General features: G+C 43.2%; 1 protein-coding gene across 1 annotated transcript in view; it reads left to right on the top strand.

Moving 5' to 3' along the window:
* Positions 1-19,969, top strand: part of LOC109873520 (nuclear receptor corepressor 2) — a 175,376-nt gene that overhangs the window by 41,333 nt on the left and 114,074 nt on the right. Inside the window, 2 exon segments of the mRNA XM_031815261.1 lie at positions 10,257-10,452; positions 11,249-11,361. Coding sequence (XP_031671121.1) covers positions 10,348-10,452; positions 11,249-11,361 — 218 coding nt within the window. The 5' untranslated portion in view covers positions 10,257-10,347.

The following is a 19,969-nucleotide window of genomic DNA, read 5'->3' as shown; positions in this document are numbered from 1 at the left end:
CAGAGCACTCTCGTCTGAGTGTACCAGAGTGCACAATAATTACTTTACGAGCGCTCAACACCCATTGTATATGGCCGGTGTCAGTAAACGTCGGGGGAAAAAAATAATATTTAAATTGTTTCCAGCAGCACATTTAAAGTCACCAACGCTCTGGTTAACATGAAAATTGCCTCGCTAGCTCTGCTAGGCCGAGTAAAATGGTTGAGTGGTCTCATTTGTGTCTTGAAGTAGCTAGCCAACGTTAGCTTGGGTGCTTGATTGCCGTTGTAATGCCAGAATGCTCAAATCAACCCTACTCCTCAGCCAGAACGTCCAGTGTGCGCTCCGAGAGTGAAACCGTCTGAATTTACAAATGGACAATTTTTCACCATAATATGAATAAAATTAATTAAGCCAAATGTCTAAAAAAATCAATCCCATATACTATGTTATTACAGAAAAGGTTTTAAATTCTCTTGTAATGCCAATAAGGAATACTATCAAATGCTTCTCAAAGATGCCCTCTGATGGTCAAACTAGCAATAACTTGCAGTAACAGAAGAAATGGCTGAGAATTAAATGACGTGCCACAGAATGCTGCAGCAGCAGCACGCAGGGTGTGACACAACTTTTAAATGAGGAACCACTATAGGCTACCTGGGGTGGCAGGTAGCCTAGTGGTTAGAGCATTGGGCGAGTTACCGGAAGGTTGCTAGATCCCCCAACTGTTAAAAATCTGTCATTCTGCCCCTGAACAAGGCAGTTAACCCACTGTTCCTAGGTCGTCATTGTAAATAAGAATTTGTTCTTAAAACTGACACTAGTTAAATAAATAAAATAAACAAATATTCTAAAATGGAGCAAATCTACACACAATCCAAATGTATGAAAAAAAACTAAACTAATTTACATAACTATTCACACCGTTTGCAATGAGACTCAAAATTGAGCTCAGGTGCATCCTGTTTCCATTGATCAGCCTTGAAATGTTTCTACAACTTGTTTGGAGTCCACCTGTGGTAAATGCAATTGATTGGACATGATTTGGAAAGGCACACTCCACACTCTTCTGGGGAAGAGTACCAACAAATCTCCGCAGCTTTGAAGGTCCCCTAGAACACAGTGGCCTCCATCATTCTTAAATGGAAGAAGTCTGGAATAGAGGTCGACCGATTATGATTTTTCAATGCCGATACCGATTTATTGGAGGACCTAAAAAACAGATACCGATTAATCGGCCGATTTTAAAATAAAATAATAAAGTTGTATTTATTTGTAATAATGACAATTACAACAATACTGAATTAACTTATTTTAACTTAATATAATACATAAAATAAATAATGAAACATGTTCAATTTGGTTTAAATAATGCAAAAACAAAGTGTTGGAGAAGAAAGTAAAAGTGCAATATGTGCCATGTAAGAAAGCTAACGTTTAAGTTCCTTGCTCAGAACATGAGAACATATGAAAGCTGGTGGTTCCTTTTAACATGAGTCTTCAATATTCCCAAGTAAGAAGTTTTAGGTTGTAGTTATTATAGGACTATTTCTCTCTTTACCATTTGTATTTCATATACCTTTTGATTATTGGATGTTCTAATAGGCACTTTAGTATTGCCAGTGTAACAGTATAGCTTCCGTCCCTCTCCTCGCCCCTACCTGGGCTCGAACCAGGAACACCACCCAACCTCCCCACAAAAGCTGTGGCCCTTGCAAGGGCAACAACTCCTCCAAGTCTCAGAGCGAGTGACATCACCGATTGAAACGCTATTAGCACGCACCCCGCTAACTAGCTAGCCATTTCACATCGGTTACACCAGCCTAATCTCGGGAGTTGATAGGCTTGAAGTCATAAACAGCTCAATGCTTGAAGCATTGATGCAGGGCGCCCTATTGTAGCGGGCATTGATGCAGTAACGGCCCCTCTATCTACTTTTGTTGACTTTTTTATTAGACCACTCGCAGAACAGCTACCCTCCTTTGTAAAGGACACCAGCAGTATGATCTCTATCATTGAATCTCTTGATCCTCTCCCTGAGAATACCTTGTTAGTTACTTTTGATGTTGAGTCATTATACACCAATATTCCACACGAGGGCGGTATTGAAGCTATGGAACATTTTCTTCTGCAACGTGACCCTAATGAACTACCTTCCAGTGCATGCATTGTAACATTGGCTGAAATAGTACTCACGCATAACTATTTCATGTTTCTAAATTATTTCTTTATTCAGACGAAAGGTACTGCTATGGGATCCCCCATGGCTCCTAACTATGCTGATTTGTATGTGGGTTACATGGAGAAACAGTTTATTTTCAATCCTCTCAAATGTTTTCTTGCCTCACATCATTATTTGGAAACGGTATATTGATGATATTTTTGTTCTATGGAGGGGTGATGCAAAACAGCTCCAGGCGTTCCATGCTTTTTTAAACTCCTGTTCTGAGCATCTGAGATTTACTATGCAATCTGATACACGTCAAATCAGTTTTCTTGATCTTCCGATCTTGTGTGAAGATAATGTTCTATACACTGATCTTTGCAGGAAGCCTACTGATCGTAACAGTTTGTTGAGGGCTGATAGTTGTGACCCACTTCCCCTGAAAAATAGTTTGCCCTACAGCCAATTCTGTCGAATCAAAAGAATTTGCAAAAAACAGTTCGATTTCGACAGAAATATGGCTGAGACTCAAAGAAAGTTCAAGGAGAGGGGCTACAAGAATGATCAGATTAATATTGCCATTGAGAAAATTCAAAACAAAACGAGACATGACCTTTTTCAAGGTCAGTCTCGCAAAAAGACGCATTCTTGCGTTCTAACTACCCGCTATTCAAAGTGCTCTGAACAAATTAAAGGAATTGTTCACAAACATTGGCACATCCTAAAATCCGATGATAGTCTCGGTAATGTGTTTTCGGACCTTCCCTTGGTCGTATTCTCGCAGGGCAGAAATCTCAGAGACCAATTGGTAAACTCTGATTTACCACCCCAAGATATTCCCGAACAACTTCTATTTGCGCCCCTACTGGATGGAAATTACAAATGTAATGGCTGTGCTCAAAATGCAATGGCACTTATAAATGTAGATCCTTCAAACACCCACAAACAGGGAAATCGATCCCAATAAAAGGTGTTATTTAGGTAGCCTGAGTTTCGCTTTGTCTTTCGTGGGTGATTGTTCCTGTCTCTGTGTAGTTTCACCAGATAGGCTGTAATTAGGTTTCACGTTCCGTTTGTTGTTTTTGTATTTCTAAGTTATTTCATGTATCGCCGTTTTTCTTCATTAAAGATCATGATTAACCACCACGCTGCATTTCGGTCTGACTCTCTTTCGACAAACGAAGAACGCCGTTACAGAATCACCCACCACATATGGACCGAGCAGCGTGGTAACAGGCAGGAAAAGCTAAAGGAGGACGTTATGGACAGCAATGGCATGGAGTATACGACGTGGGAAGAAATCGACAGGTGGGCGGCCGACCCAGAGAGAGTGCAGGAGCCTGCATGGGATTCGCTGGAACAGTGCGAAGAAGGCTATAGGCGAATGGAGTTGGAGAAACAGACACGGCAGCGCAGAGCGAAACCCGAGAGTCACCCCAAAAAATGTATTGGGTGGGGGCTCAGAGGGAGAGTGGCTGAGTCAGGAGATGGACCTGAGCCAACTCTCCTTGTTTATCGTGAGGAGCCAAGGAGGAGACCAGAACCAGAGCCGGTGTTAGAGGTGAGCGAAGCAGAGACTGTGAAGGAGTTAATGGGGAAAGTGGAGTGGAGAGTAATGAGGGAGTTGCTAGCTTGGTGCTATAGATATCATATTCGTCCGACGGATCGTGTCGGGGATTTGATGGCACCTGAGTTAGCGCTCCATACTCGTCCTGAGGTGCGTGTTAGTCGGCTGGTGAAGTTGGTGCCAGCCTCACGCACCAGGCCTCCTGTGCACATCCCTAGTCTTGCACATCCTGTGCCACCTCCACACACCAGTCCTCCGGTAGCAGCTCCCCGCACCAGGCTTCCTGTGCGTGTCCTCGCTCCAGTATCACCAGTGCCCGCACCACGTATCAGGCCTACAGTGCGCCTCGCCTCTCCTGCGCTGTCGGAGTCTCCCGCCTGTTCAGCACAGCCAGAGCCTTCCTTCCCTCCTGCGCTGTCGGAGTCTCCCGCCTGTTCAGCACAGCCAGAGTTTTCCTCCTCTCCTGCGCTGTCGGAGTCTCCCGCCTGTTCAGCGCTATCAGAGCCTTCCTTCTCTACAGCGCTGCCGGAGCCTCCTGCCTGTTTGAAGCAGCCTGAGCTTTCAGTCTGCAGGGTGCTGTCAGCCTGCATGGAGCAGTTAGAGCTGTCAGTCAGCATGAAGCAGCCAGAGTTTCAGTCAGCAAGGAGCTGTCAGTCTGCAAGGAGCTGTCAGTCTGCAAGGAGCTGTCAGTCTGCAATGAGCTGTCAGCCTGCATGGAGCAGTCAGAGCTGTCAGTCTGCAAGGAGCTGCCAGTCTGCAGGGAGCTGTCAGTCTGCAGGGAGCTGTCAGTCTGCAAGGAGCTGTCAGCCTGCATGGAGCAGTCAGAGCTGTCAGTCTGCATGAAGCAGCCAGAGCTGCCAGTCTGCAAGGAGCTGTCAGTCTGCAAGGAGCTGTCAGCCTGCATGGAGCAGTCAGAGCTGTCAGTCTGCAAGGAGCTGCCAGTCTGCAAGGAGCTGCCAGTCTACAAGGAGCTGCCAGTCTGCAAGGAGCTGCCAGTCTGCAAGGAGCTGCCAGTCTGCAAGGAGCTGTCAGTCTGCAAGGAGCCGTCAGCCTGCATGGAGCAGTCAGAGCTGTCAGTCTGCAAGGAGCTGTCAGTCTGCAGGGAGCTGTCAGTCTGCAAGGAGCGGTCAGTCTGCAAGGAGCTGTCAGCCTGCATGGAGCAGTCAGAGCTGTCAGTCTGCAAGGAGCTGCCAGTCTGCAGGGAGCGGTCAGTCTGCAAGGAGCTGTCAGCCTGCATGGAGCAGTCAGAGCTGTCAGTCTGCATAGAGTAGCTAGATCCGCCAGTCAACCAGAATCTTCCAGATCTGCTAGTCAACCTGAATCTTCCAGATCCGCCAGCCAGCCAGGATCTACCGGAGCCTACTACCTACCTGAGCTTCATCTCAGTACTGGGCTTCCTCTCAGTACTGGGCTTCCTCTCAGTACTGGGCTTCCTCTCAGTACTGGGCTGCCCCTCAGTTCCGGGCTGCCCCTCAGTTCCGGGCTGCCCCTCAGTTCCGGGCTGCCCCTCAGTTCCGGGCTGCCCCTCAGTTCCGGGCTGCCCCTCAGTTCCGGGCTGCCCCTCAGTCCCGAGCTGCCCCTCAGTCCCGAGCTGCCCCTCAGTCCCGAGCTGCCCCTCAGTCCCGAGCTGCCCCTTAGTCCCGAGCTGTCCCTCAGTCCCGAGATGCCCCTCAGTCACAAGCTGCTCCTCAGTTCTGTGGGGTTCTGGGTGAGGACTATTAGGCCATGGTCGGCGGCGAGGGTGGATTATCCCAGGACGCGAAGGGGAGGAACTATGACATTATTGGAGTGGGGTCCACGTCCCGAGCCGGAGCCGCCACCATGGACAGACGCCCACCCGGTCCCTCCCTATGGTTTTGAGGTGCGTCCGGGAGTCCGCACCTGGGGGGGGGGGGGGGGGGGGGGGGGGGGGGGGGGGGTTCTGTCACGCCTTGGTCATTGTATTTTTGTGTTTTCGTTATATATTTGGTCAGGCCAGGGTGTGACAGGGGTTTATGTTATTGTATTTTCGTATTGGGGTTTGTAGTATTTGGGATCGCGGCTGATTAGGGGTGTTGTATAGGCTTGGCTGCCTGAGGCGGTTCTCAATCAGCATTCAGGTGATTCTCGTTGCCTCTGATTGGGAACCGTATTTAGCCTGAGTTTCGCTTTGTCTTTCATGGGTGATTGTTCCTGTCTCTGTGTAGTTTCACCAGATAGGCTGTAATTAGGTTTCACGTTCCGTTTGTTGTTTATGTATTTATAAGTTATTTCATGTATCGCCGTTTTTCTTCATTAAAGATCATGATTAACCACCACGCTGCATTTCGGTCCGACTCTCTTTCGACAAACGAAGAACGCCGTTACAAGACCCTTGCGCCCTTCGGTCTCAACGAATACTTTGATCTGAAGCCATTCTTGTGATTATTGTGACTTTGCCATTGTAATTGTTTGTAAACTTGTATAGTCAAATTAATCTATGATCGTATGCTATCCATTTGTTTGTATGCTGTTCTTTGTATGACATTTTAATATTTGATTATTAACCAATGATATTAGGCCACTCCTGGCCATGATTACAGACACCTGTGTCTTTTGACACTATATAAACGAGTCATCCCGCAGTGTTTGTGATTATACTCTGATGAAGACAGCTTGGCTGTTGAAACGTTGGTATTACATTTTTGCATCTGAGCTCCTAGAGTGTGCGGCTCTCTTTTATTTTGAAGCATTGCGAAGGCCTGCTGGCAAAACGCACGAATGTGCTGTTTGAATGAATGCGTACGAGCCTGCTGCTGCCTACCATCACTCAGTCAGACTGCTCTATCAGATATCAGATATCAAATCAGAGAGTTAATTATAACATAATAACACACAGAAATACGAGCCTTTGGTCATTAATATGGTCGAATCCGGAAACTATCCTTTCAAAAACAAAACGTTTATTCTTTCAGTGAAATACGGAACCTTTCCGTATTATAACCTGACTCTGCGTGTAATGAACTTAAGAGAAGTGACACAAATTCACCTGGTTAATATTGTCTGCTAATCTGTATTTCTTTTAGCTAAATATGCAGGTTTAAAAATATATACTTCTGTCAATTGATTTTAAGAAAGGCATTGATGTTTATGTTTAGGTACAGTCGTCGCTTTTTTCGCAAATGTGCTTGTTAAATCATCCCCCGTTTGGCGAAGTTGGCTGTCTTTGTTAGGAAGAAATAGTTTTCACACAGTTCGGAACGAGCCAGGCGGCCCAAACTGCTGCATATACCCTGACTCTGTTGCAAGAGAAGTTAAAAGAAATTCATGTTAGCAGGCAATATTAACTAAATATGCAGGTTTAAAAATGTAATTTTGTGTATTGATTTTAAGAAAGGCATTGATGTTTATGGTTAGGTACACATTGGAGCAGCGACAGTCCTTTTTCACGTATGCGAAATGCGTGTGTGGCTTCTAGCCAAATAGCATTGCACTTCTGTTGTCGTCAGATGAAAATGAAGCCTATTTTCTGCCTAATGTGTTGCACTAATATACTTTTTGTGAAGGAAAACTATAGTCGCACGTCCCTGATTGCTCTATTGAAGCAAAAAAACACTGACTTTAAATATAAAGTGTGACCCCTGTCAACATTATTCCATTTCTGTTAGTCACATGTCTGTGGAACTTGTTCAGTTTGTCTCAGTTGAATCTTATGTTCATACAAATATTTACACATGTTAAGTTTGCTGAAAATAAACGCAGTTGACAGTGAGATGTTTCTTTTTTTTGCTGAGTTAATAATGAGGCTGGTACATTGTTTGTTTTTGACCAGTCCCTCATAGACATACTGTGCTCTGTGCTTTGGTTTTGAAACTTTTTGAACAGATTTTTAATCAGCTAACTGAAGATTACCTTCTACCGCCTACTGTATGTTATTCAATTGTCTGTGTAGCATTTATTTTAAAAAGTAAGATGAAACTAAAATGGAGAACTGATATAGCCTAGGAATAGCAGGTTGGAGCAGGGTTTCATGAAGACTTGACTACTGGGAAGTGATATTGTACTGTTTTCAGATCTACAGCTGCAACTCTTTAGGCCTAGTAGTATCTATGCGAGAGTGAGAGATCTGATTTGGGTGGTTGCTCAAAGCCAATGCACTGTAGAATCACATCATGTTAGGCCATAGTGCTGGCAGCCGTACACACCATCCCTCCATGTGTAGACTGCAGAGCAGTGGTGAAACATGAGCTACCAGGGTCTTCATTCCTCAGAGGCCCAGAGAAATGACAAGGGCCCTAATGCCTATTTTGGCAAGAGTCACAGGTCGCATGTAATGAGTATCCTACTCCCAGTCTCTTTTACTATCAAAATAGTGTTTTGTGTGTGTGTGTGAATGTCTGAATCTAAAAGTGATCTTTCAGTTTCGTTTCACTCCATTCACTCTATTCTGCCATATTTTATAACCACCCAGACACGTATTTGAGACGTATAGGTTATTGAGGATTGTTTCAAATGAACCACTAGTTTGCTTAAATCCAATGTCCTCTCTGCTCTGTAAAATCAAACAAAATCCTTGACTGCGGGGTAGAGCTGGGACGATACAACAAAAATTATCGACACCGACCATACCGATCACCAGCAGGCATTTTGCCACATTGTTCATTATGATAAGTAGCCTATACTAGAGAAATGTTCTGTTTGAAATGAAATATGCTTGCCAATAGGGGTAATTGTTAATGGGGCAATTGATGGCTACAACCATCGAACTAGTTGTGGTTTACAGGATAATAAAAAAAAAAACGGTGGTGCACGTTAATGGTATAAACGTATCGTTCCATTTATCGTTAGCCCCATGGATGCCAGGTCTAGCCACTCATGACCACTCAAAACCCCCCCAAAAGGCCTGAAAACGAGTGCACATTTTCTTCCCACAGCAAGTGTTGACACATTTTATCCAATAAACCCTTTTTCCATAACGTTTTTGAGCCAATTAAGGAATATCAACGTAACTAATGACATTATAAGCAATAATTATTGCGACATCAAGTAATAAACTAATTTGAATGTTGCAATAGAGAACTCGCCAAATCATTTCCCATCGGTGGATGTTGATTTAACTTGTTTGACTGCTATGATTAAGCAATAAGGCACGAGTGGGTATGATATATGGCCAATATACCTTGGCTAAGGGCTGTTCATTAGCATGACGCAACACGGAGTGTCTGGCTACAGCAGTTAGCCGTGGTAGATTGGCTATCACAAACCAGATGTTACCACTAGAAAACGTTATAAATGGCTTATTTGCAAGATTGACTTGACATTTGAATAGGCATAGGCTACATACTAAAATCTGGGTTCATGATTGTAATAGAAGCACATGAGGGAGTTACATAACTTCCATTTCAAATGTCCACTTGCCATAATGTCAAGTTAAATAGCCTACATAGAACTGGTAAAAAGTTGTCATGACGTGCTGCTCTGTTTTCTCTTACTCATGTGACTCTCAGTCAATAGTGGACTAAGCTGCTTGCTGCGGTGCTCTTTCAGCATGAACCCCCCCCTCCACTCACTCAGCAACAGCCTTCCTCATTGCCTGATAGTCAGCAGCAGGAGACCGTGAAATAGATATATGGCATGGCGGCCGCGGTGCAGCTTAGACGTAGCCCAAAAACCCACAACCCGCGACCAATACATTTACACCCGTGATATTGTTTTCAAAGTAGCCCAATTTGCAGGAAAACCGCAGACATGGCAACCCTGGTTAGCGCATCAATTCCGGCTAGTTACTGCAATATGGATTTTTGTCCATATCGCCCAGCTCAACCTCAGGGGATCTGGTACTGTGAACACTCACCGCTTCAAAAAATCTCTGCTTTATAGGATATATGCTGCTGTGTTTTATAGCAATCTATTTTCTCTCATTAATGTGTATTGTAATAGGTATGAAAACAGTAAGAGGATTATGCCTCTCTTCCCACTCCTTTTATTTGAATTTCTTCATCACCGTGAAGAATAGGAAATCTTGTCCATGAGCTTTTCCAAAGTGGTTGTGGGGGGAGAAGCCTACTCAAACAGCACAAAGCACTCGTCGTATCACTCCATTTTGAATCCATCTCTCAACCACACTAGAAGTGCACTCGCTGCCGTTTGGTGATATGTCCTTAACTGGTGTTGGAACATCCATACTTAGCATAGTGTAATTATTTCCCTATTAAACCCTGGGCATTAGGTTATCAACTAGCAGTGCGAGGGACAGAAGGCCATTCAGTGTGTAGGCAGGCAGGTGTAAGATCTGCCATCAGGAACAGTGGAAATGTTAGCAGCTGCTGGAGAGAGGTGCAGACACTCTTATATCCAGGATGCACTTACACATTCATCTCGAGCTGGTGGCCAAATAGCATTTAACCCTTCTCAATCTACATACAGCGAGACGGATTATTATTGTTCTGCAGAAAGCTGATATCCGTGCCGAAGACTACCAAAACCCTGATAGGACGTATGACTTCAAACTGGCTTGATTTGGGTTGGTCAACTGTCCTGACTTGTATGTGATTAGTTTCTCATCATACCGTTCTCTTCTCCCTACAGGTCGCTGTCTACAGGACCAAACCCATGATGTACCTCGCCTGCTCTGCAGCCACACCAACATCCAGTCTGTAGAGGAAGCGGCCGCACCAGCATGTCATCCCACCCCCAGTCTGTGCCTCAGGGCCGGAGGGCTGTGGACATCCGCCACCTGCCAAACCCTGCCAGTCTACCGCTGCAGCTGGCACGGGCACACACGGTAAGAGCCCTGAAACTAGCTGGAGACAGGAACACTGGTACTTAGCGCCTTCACATGAAAGCACGGTGTATAATGATTTACATGTAGATGTTACCTCGGCTCCCTTAGGTTAGCTGTCATTTTGTCAACAGAATTATCCTGCACCGAGTAACTACACTTTTGTGGCTACACTGTTATGCACACAAAGGATATGCCGCCCTAGAACCTGCTCCCTTATTAGATGTTTGAATTGAAAGTTAATGTTTTCATGGTGGAATCATTTTCTAGGTTTCTCCATTATGCCCAAATGTCTTCCCTCATTTCTTAATCGCCATGACTGTTTTTTGAACGGGTCAGAGGGATATGTGTCTTGTCTTCCCAGAAGAGGCCCCTAGCTAGTAAGTAGGTTCATCTTGTGGCCTGACGTCCTGTGTCGGTGTGAGTTTCTCTCTCTGTTGTAAAGAGGGAATCCTAGGGTTACCCCCCCCCCAGGATCCCCACAGCTGCCCCTGCTTGTTAATCCCTTCACTCCCACTTGTCATCATGCTGAGGAGGAGATGATGGCAGATGGACAGTCCACAACCCACAGTTAGTCCCATCAGCCTCAGCTCAGTGAGAGAGGCACATGTGTCGAGGAATGGCCACTCTCTCTCATATGTATGAGGTAAATGGAGAGAAAGGATGATAATGTAATGACCAGGAATGAAGAGCTAGATGGAGAGAGAAAACGAGAGAATGAGTGAATTAACAGAGGCACGCTACCATAGACTTGTCTCAGATTGGAAGATTTCTGGTGTGCTCTCCTCATGCGTTTCAGGATGTGGGACTGGTGGACTACCACCCTCACTCTCGGGACTACAGCTCACACCTGGCTCAGCCCCACCGCCGCCGGCCCTCTCTGCTGTCTGAGTTCCAGCCAGGGAATGAGAGGTACGTGGCTATCTACTATTGTACTAGACATGATAACACACACCATCTGCTCTCGCTCAGGACCCAGGACCCCCTGGTTTCTTTGATCTCTCAGGCTTTTCTAGAAGCCTCTGTCACCTTTGCTCATCACCTTAAATCACTTTTTAACCCTTTGACATGTCTGATCATGTATTTGTGATCATTGATAAGTGGTCCCTGCAGCGTACCATCGCAAATATCTGATTGGAACAGTAGCAACAGAACGTATGATGCAACAAACTCATCTAAACAGCATTGTTGTTTGAAAAGCATCTAAATAATGCTTTGTACTGATGGGAAATAAAGATCTTCACAAGTTTATTCCTCAATTTTATATTTTATTGTGAAAGATAAATGTGAACTTCATCATCCAAGCATCACAAGGCACATATCCACAGCCAAACTCATTCCGTAAACCATTCTAAATAACCGGTTGCGCTGACAAAAAACTAAACATAAGTTAGCGATCTAACATCTATACTTGTTTACAATGTATCTCTGGTGCGCAAAAGGGAGATGTAAAATTGTTTAGAAAAGAGATATGTGTCAGCTAAGCTAACAGCAGCTAAATTCTTTGATTGCAGCCATATTTGTTTGACAATCAAAAACTCCCTAATCCCAGAATGCTATTCACTAATAAGACATAAAGAAACAAAGTCAAAGATGGCTGCTCCCAATGACCCAAAAACATGGACTTAGTTTGACCACTTTTCAGCATATTACAAATCTTCAATGTACTTGTTACAGTATACACAAGATCCGGAGCACATTTCTTCTACAAGTTTTTTTACAGTTTTTGACAAATCAGAAAGCAAATAATGTTATCACCTCACAGATCATCACCCTAAATACAAGTGCAAAAGCTAAACAAGCTAAACAGGGTTGCCAGATTTTGAAAATAATTTTAGGGGGGTTTATTTCAAGTCAATGGAGAGTAGAAATGGGGGATGGTATCGTGGGGGGGATTTGATGCAGGAAATACTGTGCATTCGGAAAGTATCCTCTTTCCATATTTTGTTACGTTACAGCCTTATTCTAAACTGGATTAAATAGTTTTTTTCCTCATCAATCTACACACAACTTAATGACAAGTCGAAAACTGTTTTTTTGAAATTTGTGCAAATGTATAAAAAGAATAAAAAACATCACATTTACATACGTATTCAGACCCTTTGCTATGAGACTCAAAATTTTGCTTAGGTGCATCCTGTTTCCATTGATCATCCCGCTTGGAGTTTGCCAAAAGGCACCTAAAGGACTCTGACCATGAGAAACAAGATTCTCTAGTCTGCTGAAACCAAGATTGAACTCTTTGGTCTGAATGCCAAGTGTCACATCTGGAGGAAACATGCACCGTTCTTATGGTGAAGCATGGTGGTGGAAAGCATCATGCTGTGGGGATGTTTTTTAGCGGCAGGGACTGGGAGACAAGTCAGGATCAAGGGAAAGATGAACAGAGGAAAGTACAGAGTGATCCTTGATGAAAACCTGCTCCAGAGCGTTCAGGACCTCAGACTCGGGTGACGGTTCAACTTCCACCAGGACAATGACCCTAAGCACATAGCCAAGACAACGCAGGAGTGGCTTCGGGACAAGTCTCTGAATGTCCTTGATTGGCCCAGCCAGAGCCCGGACATGAACCCGATCGAACATCTCTGGAAACACCTGAAAATAGCTGTGCAGCGACACTCCCCATCCAACCTGACAGATTGTGAGAGGATCTGCAGAGAAGACTGGGAGAAACTCCCCAAATACAGGTGTGCCAAACTTGTAGCGTCCCAAGAGGACTTGTGGCTGTAATCACTGCCAAAGGTGCTTCAACAAAGTACTGAGTAAAGGATCTGAATACTTACAGTATCAGTCAAAAGTTTGGACACACCTACACACCTACATTGTAGAATAATAGTGAAGACAAACTATGAAATAACACATGGAATCATGTAGTAACCAAAAAGGTGTTAAACAAATCAAGATATATTTTGTATTTGAGATTCTTCTAAGTAGCCACTCTTTGCCTTGATGACAGCTTTGCACACTCTTGGCATTCTCTCAGCCAGCTTCATGTGGAATGCTTTTCCAACAGTCTTGAAGGAGTTTCCACATATATGACCCGTTTCAAGAAACTAGACGTATGACGCGGGTCAATACTTCACAGGAGAGCTGTTTGAACATAAACTTGAACATAAACCACTCATTTGCTTGACTAATGTTGGCTAGCTAACATTCAACCTGGTTGGTTAGCTACCTGCAGATTCATGCAGGGTAGTGACGTCATGGGTTGGGATTATGGTTCATTGTTTAGCTAGCTAGCTACATGTCTTGACAAAAGACTCCACAATGCAAGTATCCATTTCAATAGAATGTCAATGCAACAACTGTTGATAGACGTACTAGCTGGTGAATTTGCTCTGGTTATCTACTCAGATTTCAGACAAAGATAGCCTAGCTAGCTACATTTTCAGATATTACACGTTTCTAATTTTGAAAGTCTTTTTATTTCAGGTTAAAGTGTATTGCTAACTAGTGTTATGTGTATGATTTTATTATTCATATCTCAGAGCCATTTGCAGATTCATGCAGGGTAGTAACGTCATGAGTTGGGATTGTGGTTCATTGTTTAGCTAGCTAGCTACATGTCTTAAAGACTCTCATCTGAGTGTTCCAGAGCGCAGAATAACTGATGAATTTACGAATGCTTAACCCAGTTTAATATGGCCGCTGTCAGTAAATGTCAGCAAAAGTGAGTCATTAAATTGTTGCCAGCAGCACAGTTAGTCACCAATGACATGAAAACAGCCTAACCAGCTCTGCTAGGTTGAGTAAAATGGTCACTGAGCTGTTCTCTCATTTGTGTCTGGAAGTATCTTGCAAGTTAGATAGCTTTTTTTAAATTGATACATTTTGTATTATTATTATTATGAACCAAACAAATACAAAAACAGAAATATACAAACAAGAGTACATAAACATAAGACAGGGGTATTACATATCAAGATGGTACATTTTAAATTTGTCAACAAAAAAAATGTTGTTTTACACTTACTGATAGAATTGAAATATTATTTAGAAATTAATACATTTTTAATTTAGAAATAATGTGAAGAAGGGTTTGTTCTCCGCCCACTGAATTTTATGGATAAAGAATCTGCCATGAAAAATAAACAAATAAACAATGGAAGTTAAATCAGGATCCATATAATTTGGGTCAAAATAAAACAATATCAGTCTTTCAAATTAACATTAATAGTAGTAGTAGTTAAAAAATTAATATCTTCTAACTCAGTCCAAAATCATCTGACAAAAGAACCGTTCTAAAATAAATGGTCAGGAGTCTCTAGCGCACAACAATTAAATACACATTTGTTATCAGTAGCTATTTTGAATCTTTGTATAATAGTCTTTACAGAGGCGCTTGACTGTTGCTGTTATTACAGAACGCTCAGATCAACCCTTAGAGATGGGTGGGGCTGAAGCTTAAGAGGGTGTGAACGATGCTGAATGGCTGTCGAAGAAGTCCCAAAACATTCAAATGCCATTTTCTCAAAAGTGAGTCTACAATTTTATCAACTTTTAAAACAAATTTACTTTCCCCCATTGTTCCTTAACTGTAGTGTATGATATACCATTTTGTAGCTCTGAGTCTCTACTTTTATCCAATGTAAAATCACAATTTCAAATTTTGCAGAAGTTTACATACACTTAGGTTGGAGTCATTAAAACTCATTCTCAACCACTGCACAAATTTCTTGTTAACAAACTATAGTTTTGGCAAATCGGTTAGGACATCTACTTTTTATGACACAAGTAATTTTCCCAACAACTATTTACAGACAGATTATTTCACTTATAATTCCAGTTGGTCAGAGGTTTACATACACATAGTTGACTGTGCCTTTAAACAGCTTGTAACATTCCAGAAAATGTCATGGCTTTAGATGCTTCTGATAGGCTAATTGACATCATTTGAGTCAATTGGAGGTGTACCTGTGGATGTATTTCAAGGCCTACCTTCAAACTCAGTGCCTTTTTGCTTGACATCATGGGAAAATCAAAAGAAATCAGCCAAAACCTCGGAAAAAAAATTGTGTTCATCCTTGGGAGCAAATGTCTGAAGGTATCACGTTCATCTGTACAAACAATAGTACGCAAGTAGAAACACCATGGGACCACGCAGCCATCATAACACTCAGGAAGGAGATGCGTTCTGTGTCCTAGAGAGGAACGTACTTTGGTGCGAAAAGTGCAAATCAATCCCTGAACAACAGCAAAGGACATTGTGAAGATGCTGGAGGCAACAGGTACAAAAGTATCTATATCCACAGTCAAACCAGTCCTATATCGACTTAACCTGAAAGGCCGCTCAGCAAGGAAGAATCCACTGCTCCAAAACCGGCATAAAAAGGCCAGACTACAGTTTGCAACTGCACATGGGGACAAAGGTGGTACTTTTTGGAGAAACGTCCTCTGGTCTGATGAAACGAAAATAGAACTGTTTGACCATAATGACCATCGTTATGTTTGGAGGAAAAGGGGGAGGCTTGCAAGCCGAAGAACACCATCCCATCCGTGAAGCACGGGGGTGGCAGCATCATGTTTTGGGGGTGCTTTGCTGCAGGAGGGACTGGTGCACTTCACAAAATAGATGGAATCATGAGGCAAGAAAATTATGTGGATATATTGAAGCAACATCTCAAGACACATCAGTTAGGAAGTTAAAGCTTGGTTGCAAATGGGTCTTCCAAATGGACATAGACCCTAAGCATACTTCCAAAGTTGTGGCAAAATGGCTTAAGGACAACAAATTCAAGGTATTAGAGTGGCCATCACAAAGACCTGACCTCAATCCTATAGGACATTTGTGGGCAGAACTGAAAAAGCTGGTGCGAGCAAGGAGGCCTACATACCTGACTCAGTTACACCAGCTCTGTCAGGAGGAATGGGACAAAATCCACCCAACTTATTGTGGGAAGCTTGTGGAAGGCTACCTGAAACGTTTGAGCCAAGTTAAACAATTTAAAGGCAATGCTACCAAATACTAATTGAGTGTATGTAAACTTCTGACCCACTGGGAAAGTGATGAAAGAAATAAAAGCTGAAATAAATAATCCTCCCTACTATTATTCTGACATTTCACATTATTAAAATAAAGTGGTGATCCTAACTGACCGAAGACAGGGAATCTTTACTAGGATTAAATGTCAGGAATTGTGAAAAACAGAGTTTAAATGTTTTTGGCTAAGGTGGATGTGAACTTCCGACTTCAACTGTAAGACCGATTTGAGCTGGTCGGTCAAATATGCTGAGCACTTGTTGGCTGATTTTCCTTCACTCTGTGGTCCAACTCATACCAAACCATCTCAATTGGGTTGAGGTCAGGTGATTGTGGAGGCTAGGTCGTCTGATGTAGCACTCATCACTCTCTTTCTTGGTCAAATAGCCTTTCCACAGCCTGTAGTCATTTTCCTGAAAAACAAATGATCGTCCCAATAAGCGCAAACCAGATGGGACGGCGTATCGCTGCAGAATGCCGTTGTAGCCATGCTGGTTAAGTGTGCCTTGATTTCTAAGTAAGGTTATCCGGAGGTTATCCGTTCACCTACTCTGCGTCTCACAAAGACACAGTGGTTAGAAATAGAATCTCAAATTTAGACTCATCAAAGCAAAGGACAGAGTTCCACTGGTCTAATGTCCATTGCTCGTTTTTCTTTGCCCAAGCAAGTCTCTTCTTATTGGTGTCCTTTTAGTAGTGGTTTTTTGTTGCAGCAATTTGACCATGATGGCCTGATTCACGAAGTCTCCTCTAAACAGTTGATGTTGTGATGTGTCTGTTACTTGAACTGTGTGAAACATTCGTTTGGGCTGCTATTTCTGAGGCAGTTAACACTAATGAACTTATCCTCTGCAGCAGAGTTAACTCTGGGTCTTCCTGTGGCTATATATATAGTCATGCTTTTTCTGAGGATGAGTCTTGATGAGTAGTTATGAATTATTTATATGCATTCCATGAATTTTACATGGCATACAGAGGGTAGGCCTTGAGCACAGAGTCATTATTCTTCATCAGTTGATTGAAGTAGCCAATATTCCTGCATATGTTACCTGGGAAAAGTACAAGAGAAAACTAAAGTGTGAAGTATATCTTCAACAAACGCTTTTCTCATGAGGTCAGCTGCAACCGGATTCTATTCGCATGGCTGTCAAAGCAGTGCTGTGCATCAGTGTCTCTCCGGGAGGTCTTCATATATTCATTTGAATTAGTTCACTGTCTGTTCTCTCCTCTCTCCATCTTTCTTTGTAGTTGAAATGAAGGTCCTGTCTCCGGAGGTCAAGTGAGTTAGGCAACATTACCCTCAGGAATGTTACGGCACACATTGGCCGACACCAGATGGTCAGTGTGTGTGTAATGTGTAGCAGTGTGTGGCTAACAATTTGTGTGTGGCTGGCTCTGTCTTCCAGTATCAGTCAGACAGGATTACGGGCTCTCTGGGACTTTATTTTTTGAAGAACCTGCCCAGGGAGCATTGTGTTCTTCCTCAACCACTGCAGTTCTCTGTTCTGTCCCTTTTCTGTGTACAGTAGAGGACTCCACTAGTTCTGTCAACACATGAACACCACACTGTTCTCTCGCTCTTCCCAAGAGGACATTGATTAGCAACCAATCCTGAAAAGTAAAACCATGAGGGAATAACAGCCTAGTCTCTGTGAACATGTTCTTCTTTCAGGGGGCATGGGTGAGCTGTGTGATTTTAGCCGGTAGTACCGTATGTGTTGTTCAATAAATAAAATATAATAGGACTTCATCTTATTAAGCTGTTATTAGAGATTACATTTCTTGTTTTCGTCAGTGATTAGCTGCAGGTTGTGCTGAGAGGCATCAGCTTGTGTGAGTCCCCAGTCAAGGTTTAAACTATCAGCATTACTTCATTTGATCAGCTTTTTAATCTCACCTCCACTGTGATGATCCATTTGAAGGAAGAAGTTGAAATGCAGATTGAAACATGGTTGTTGTGGATGTTGTTTCAAAGCCCAACACAATGAAATGCACAGTGCTTTTTAAGGTGATGATTCATTCAAAACATCCATATGCGTATTAGAGCTTCTGCATAGGCCCCATGAGCCCGGAAAAAAACAACCTTAATAAAAATGATGATTATGCCTTTATAATACATGACCTGTCGCATATTACGCATGGCAGAAAAACATAAAACAAAACTGATTTTAAGATGTCTTTGAAACATAATTGGTTTAGCCTATACTCCAAAATTTGAGTTATTGTCTTTGAGTGTGGAGTGTATTATGCATACCAGATGGACTGGTTACCTTATGCTCCAACATTTCTATCAATGAGTCTGGGAGAGAACGTATAGCCCTAGGCGATGCTGTTGGTTCATTGATTAGGAGGGATGGCTTACAGTTAGCCTAAAATGAGTTAATTTTTTAAATATTTTCATAATGAATTATGTGACACATTACCTTTAGCTATACAGAATATCTCACCAAACCTTGCGTTTCCATCTCCTCACTCTCCTTTATTCCTTTCTGGAGCCCACAGTTTAGTAAATTTGGTTTTGTTGGGAAAACATATCGATGTTCCCAAACAGATTTCACTTGGTTTCCCAAATGAAGCACTGGGTAGCTGCAGGAACAAGGTTGGAGCGCCCATGGCATACAGAGTTTGGGCAGAATATCACCTGTCGTGCAGTGAGAGCATGTTCCTCAAACAGGAATATCACCTGTCGTGCAGTGAGAGCATGTTCCTCAAACAGGAATATCACCTGTCGTGCAGTGAGAACAGGTTCCTCAAACAGGAATATCACCTGTCGTGGAGCGAGAACATGTTCCTCAAACAGGAATATCACCTGTCGTGCAGCGAGAGCATGTTCCTCAAACAGGAATATCACCTGTCGTGCAGCGAGAGCATGTTCCTCAAACAGGAATATCACCTGTCGTGCAGTGAGAGCATGTTCCTCAAACAGGAATATCACCTGTCGTGCAGTGAGAGCATGTTCCTCAAACAGGAATATCACCTGTCGTGCAGTGAGAGCATGTTCCTCAAACAGGAATATCACCTGTCGTGCAGTGAGAGCATGTTCCTCAAACAGGAATATCACCTGTCGTGCAGTGAGAACAGGTTCCTCAAACAGGAATATCACCTGTCGTGCAGCGAGAGCATGTTCCTCAAACAGGAATATCACCTGTCGTGCAGCGAGAGCATGTTCCTCAAACAGGAATATCACCTGTCGTGCAGTGAGAGCATGTTCCTCAAACAGGAATATCACCTGTCGTGCAGCGAGAACATGTTCCTCAAACAGGAATATCACCTGTCGTGCAGCGAGAGCATGTTCCTCAAACAGGAATATCACCTGTCGTGCAGCGAGAGCATGTTCCTCAAACAGGAATATCACCTGTCGTGCAGCGAGAGCATGTTCCTCAAACAGGAATATCACCTGTCGTGCAGCGAGAGCATGTTCCTCAAACAGGAATATCACCTGTCGTGCAGTGAGAGCATGTTCCTCAAACAGGAATATCACCTGTCGTGCAGTGAGAGCATGTTCCTCAAACAGGAATATCACCTGTCGTGCAGTGAGAG

This window comes from Oncorhynchus kisutch, linkage group LG3, assembly GCF_002021735.2.
Source record: "Oncorhynchus kisutch isolate 150728-3 linkage group LG3, Okis_V2, whole genome shotgun sequence".
In the NCBI taxonomy this organism is placed as follows: domain Eukaryota; kingdom Metazoa; phylum Chordata; class Actinopteri; order Salmoniformes; family Salmonidae; genus Oncorhynchus; species Oncorhynchus kisutch.
Note: the sequence above shows the minus strand (reverse complement) of the source record. Positions and strands in the feature narration are given on the sequence as shown.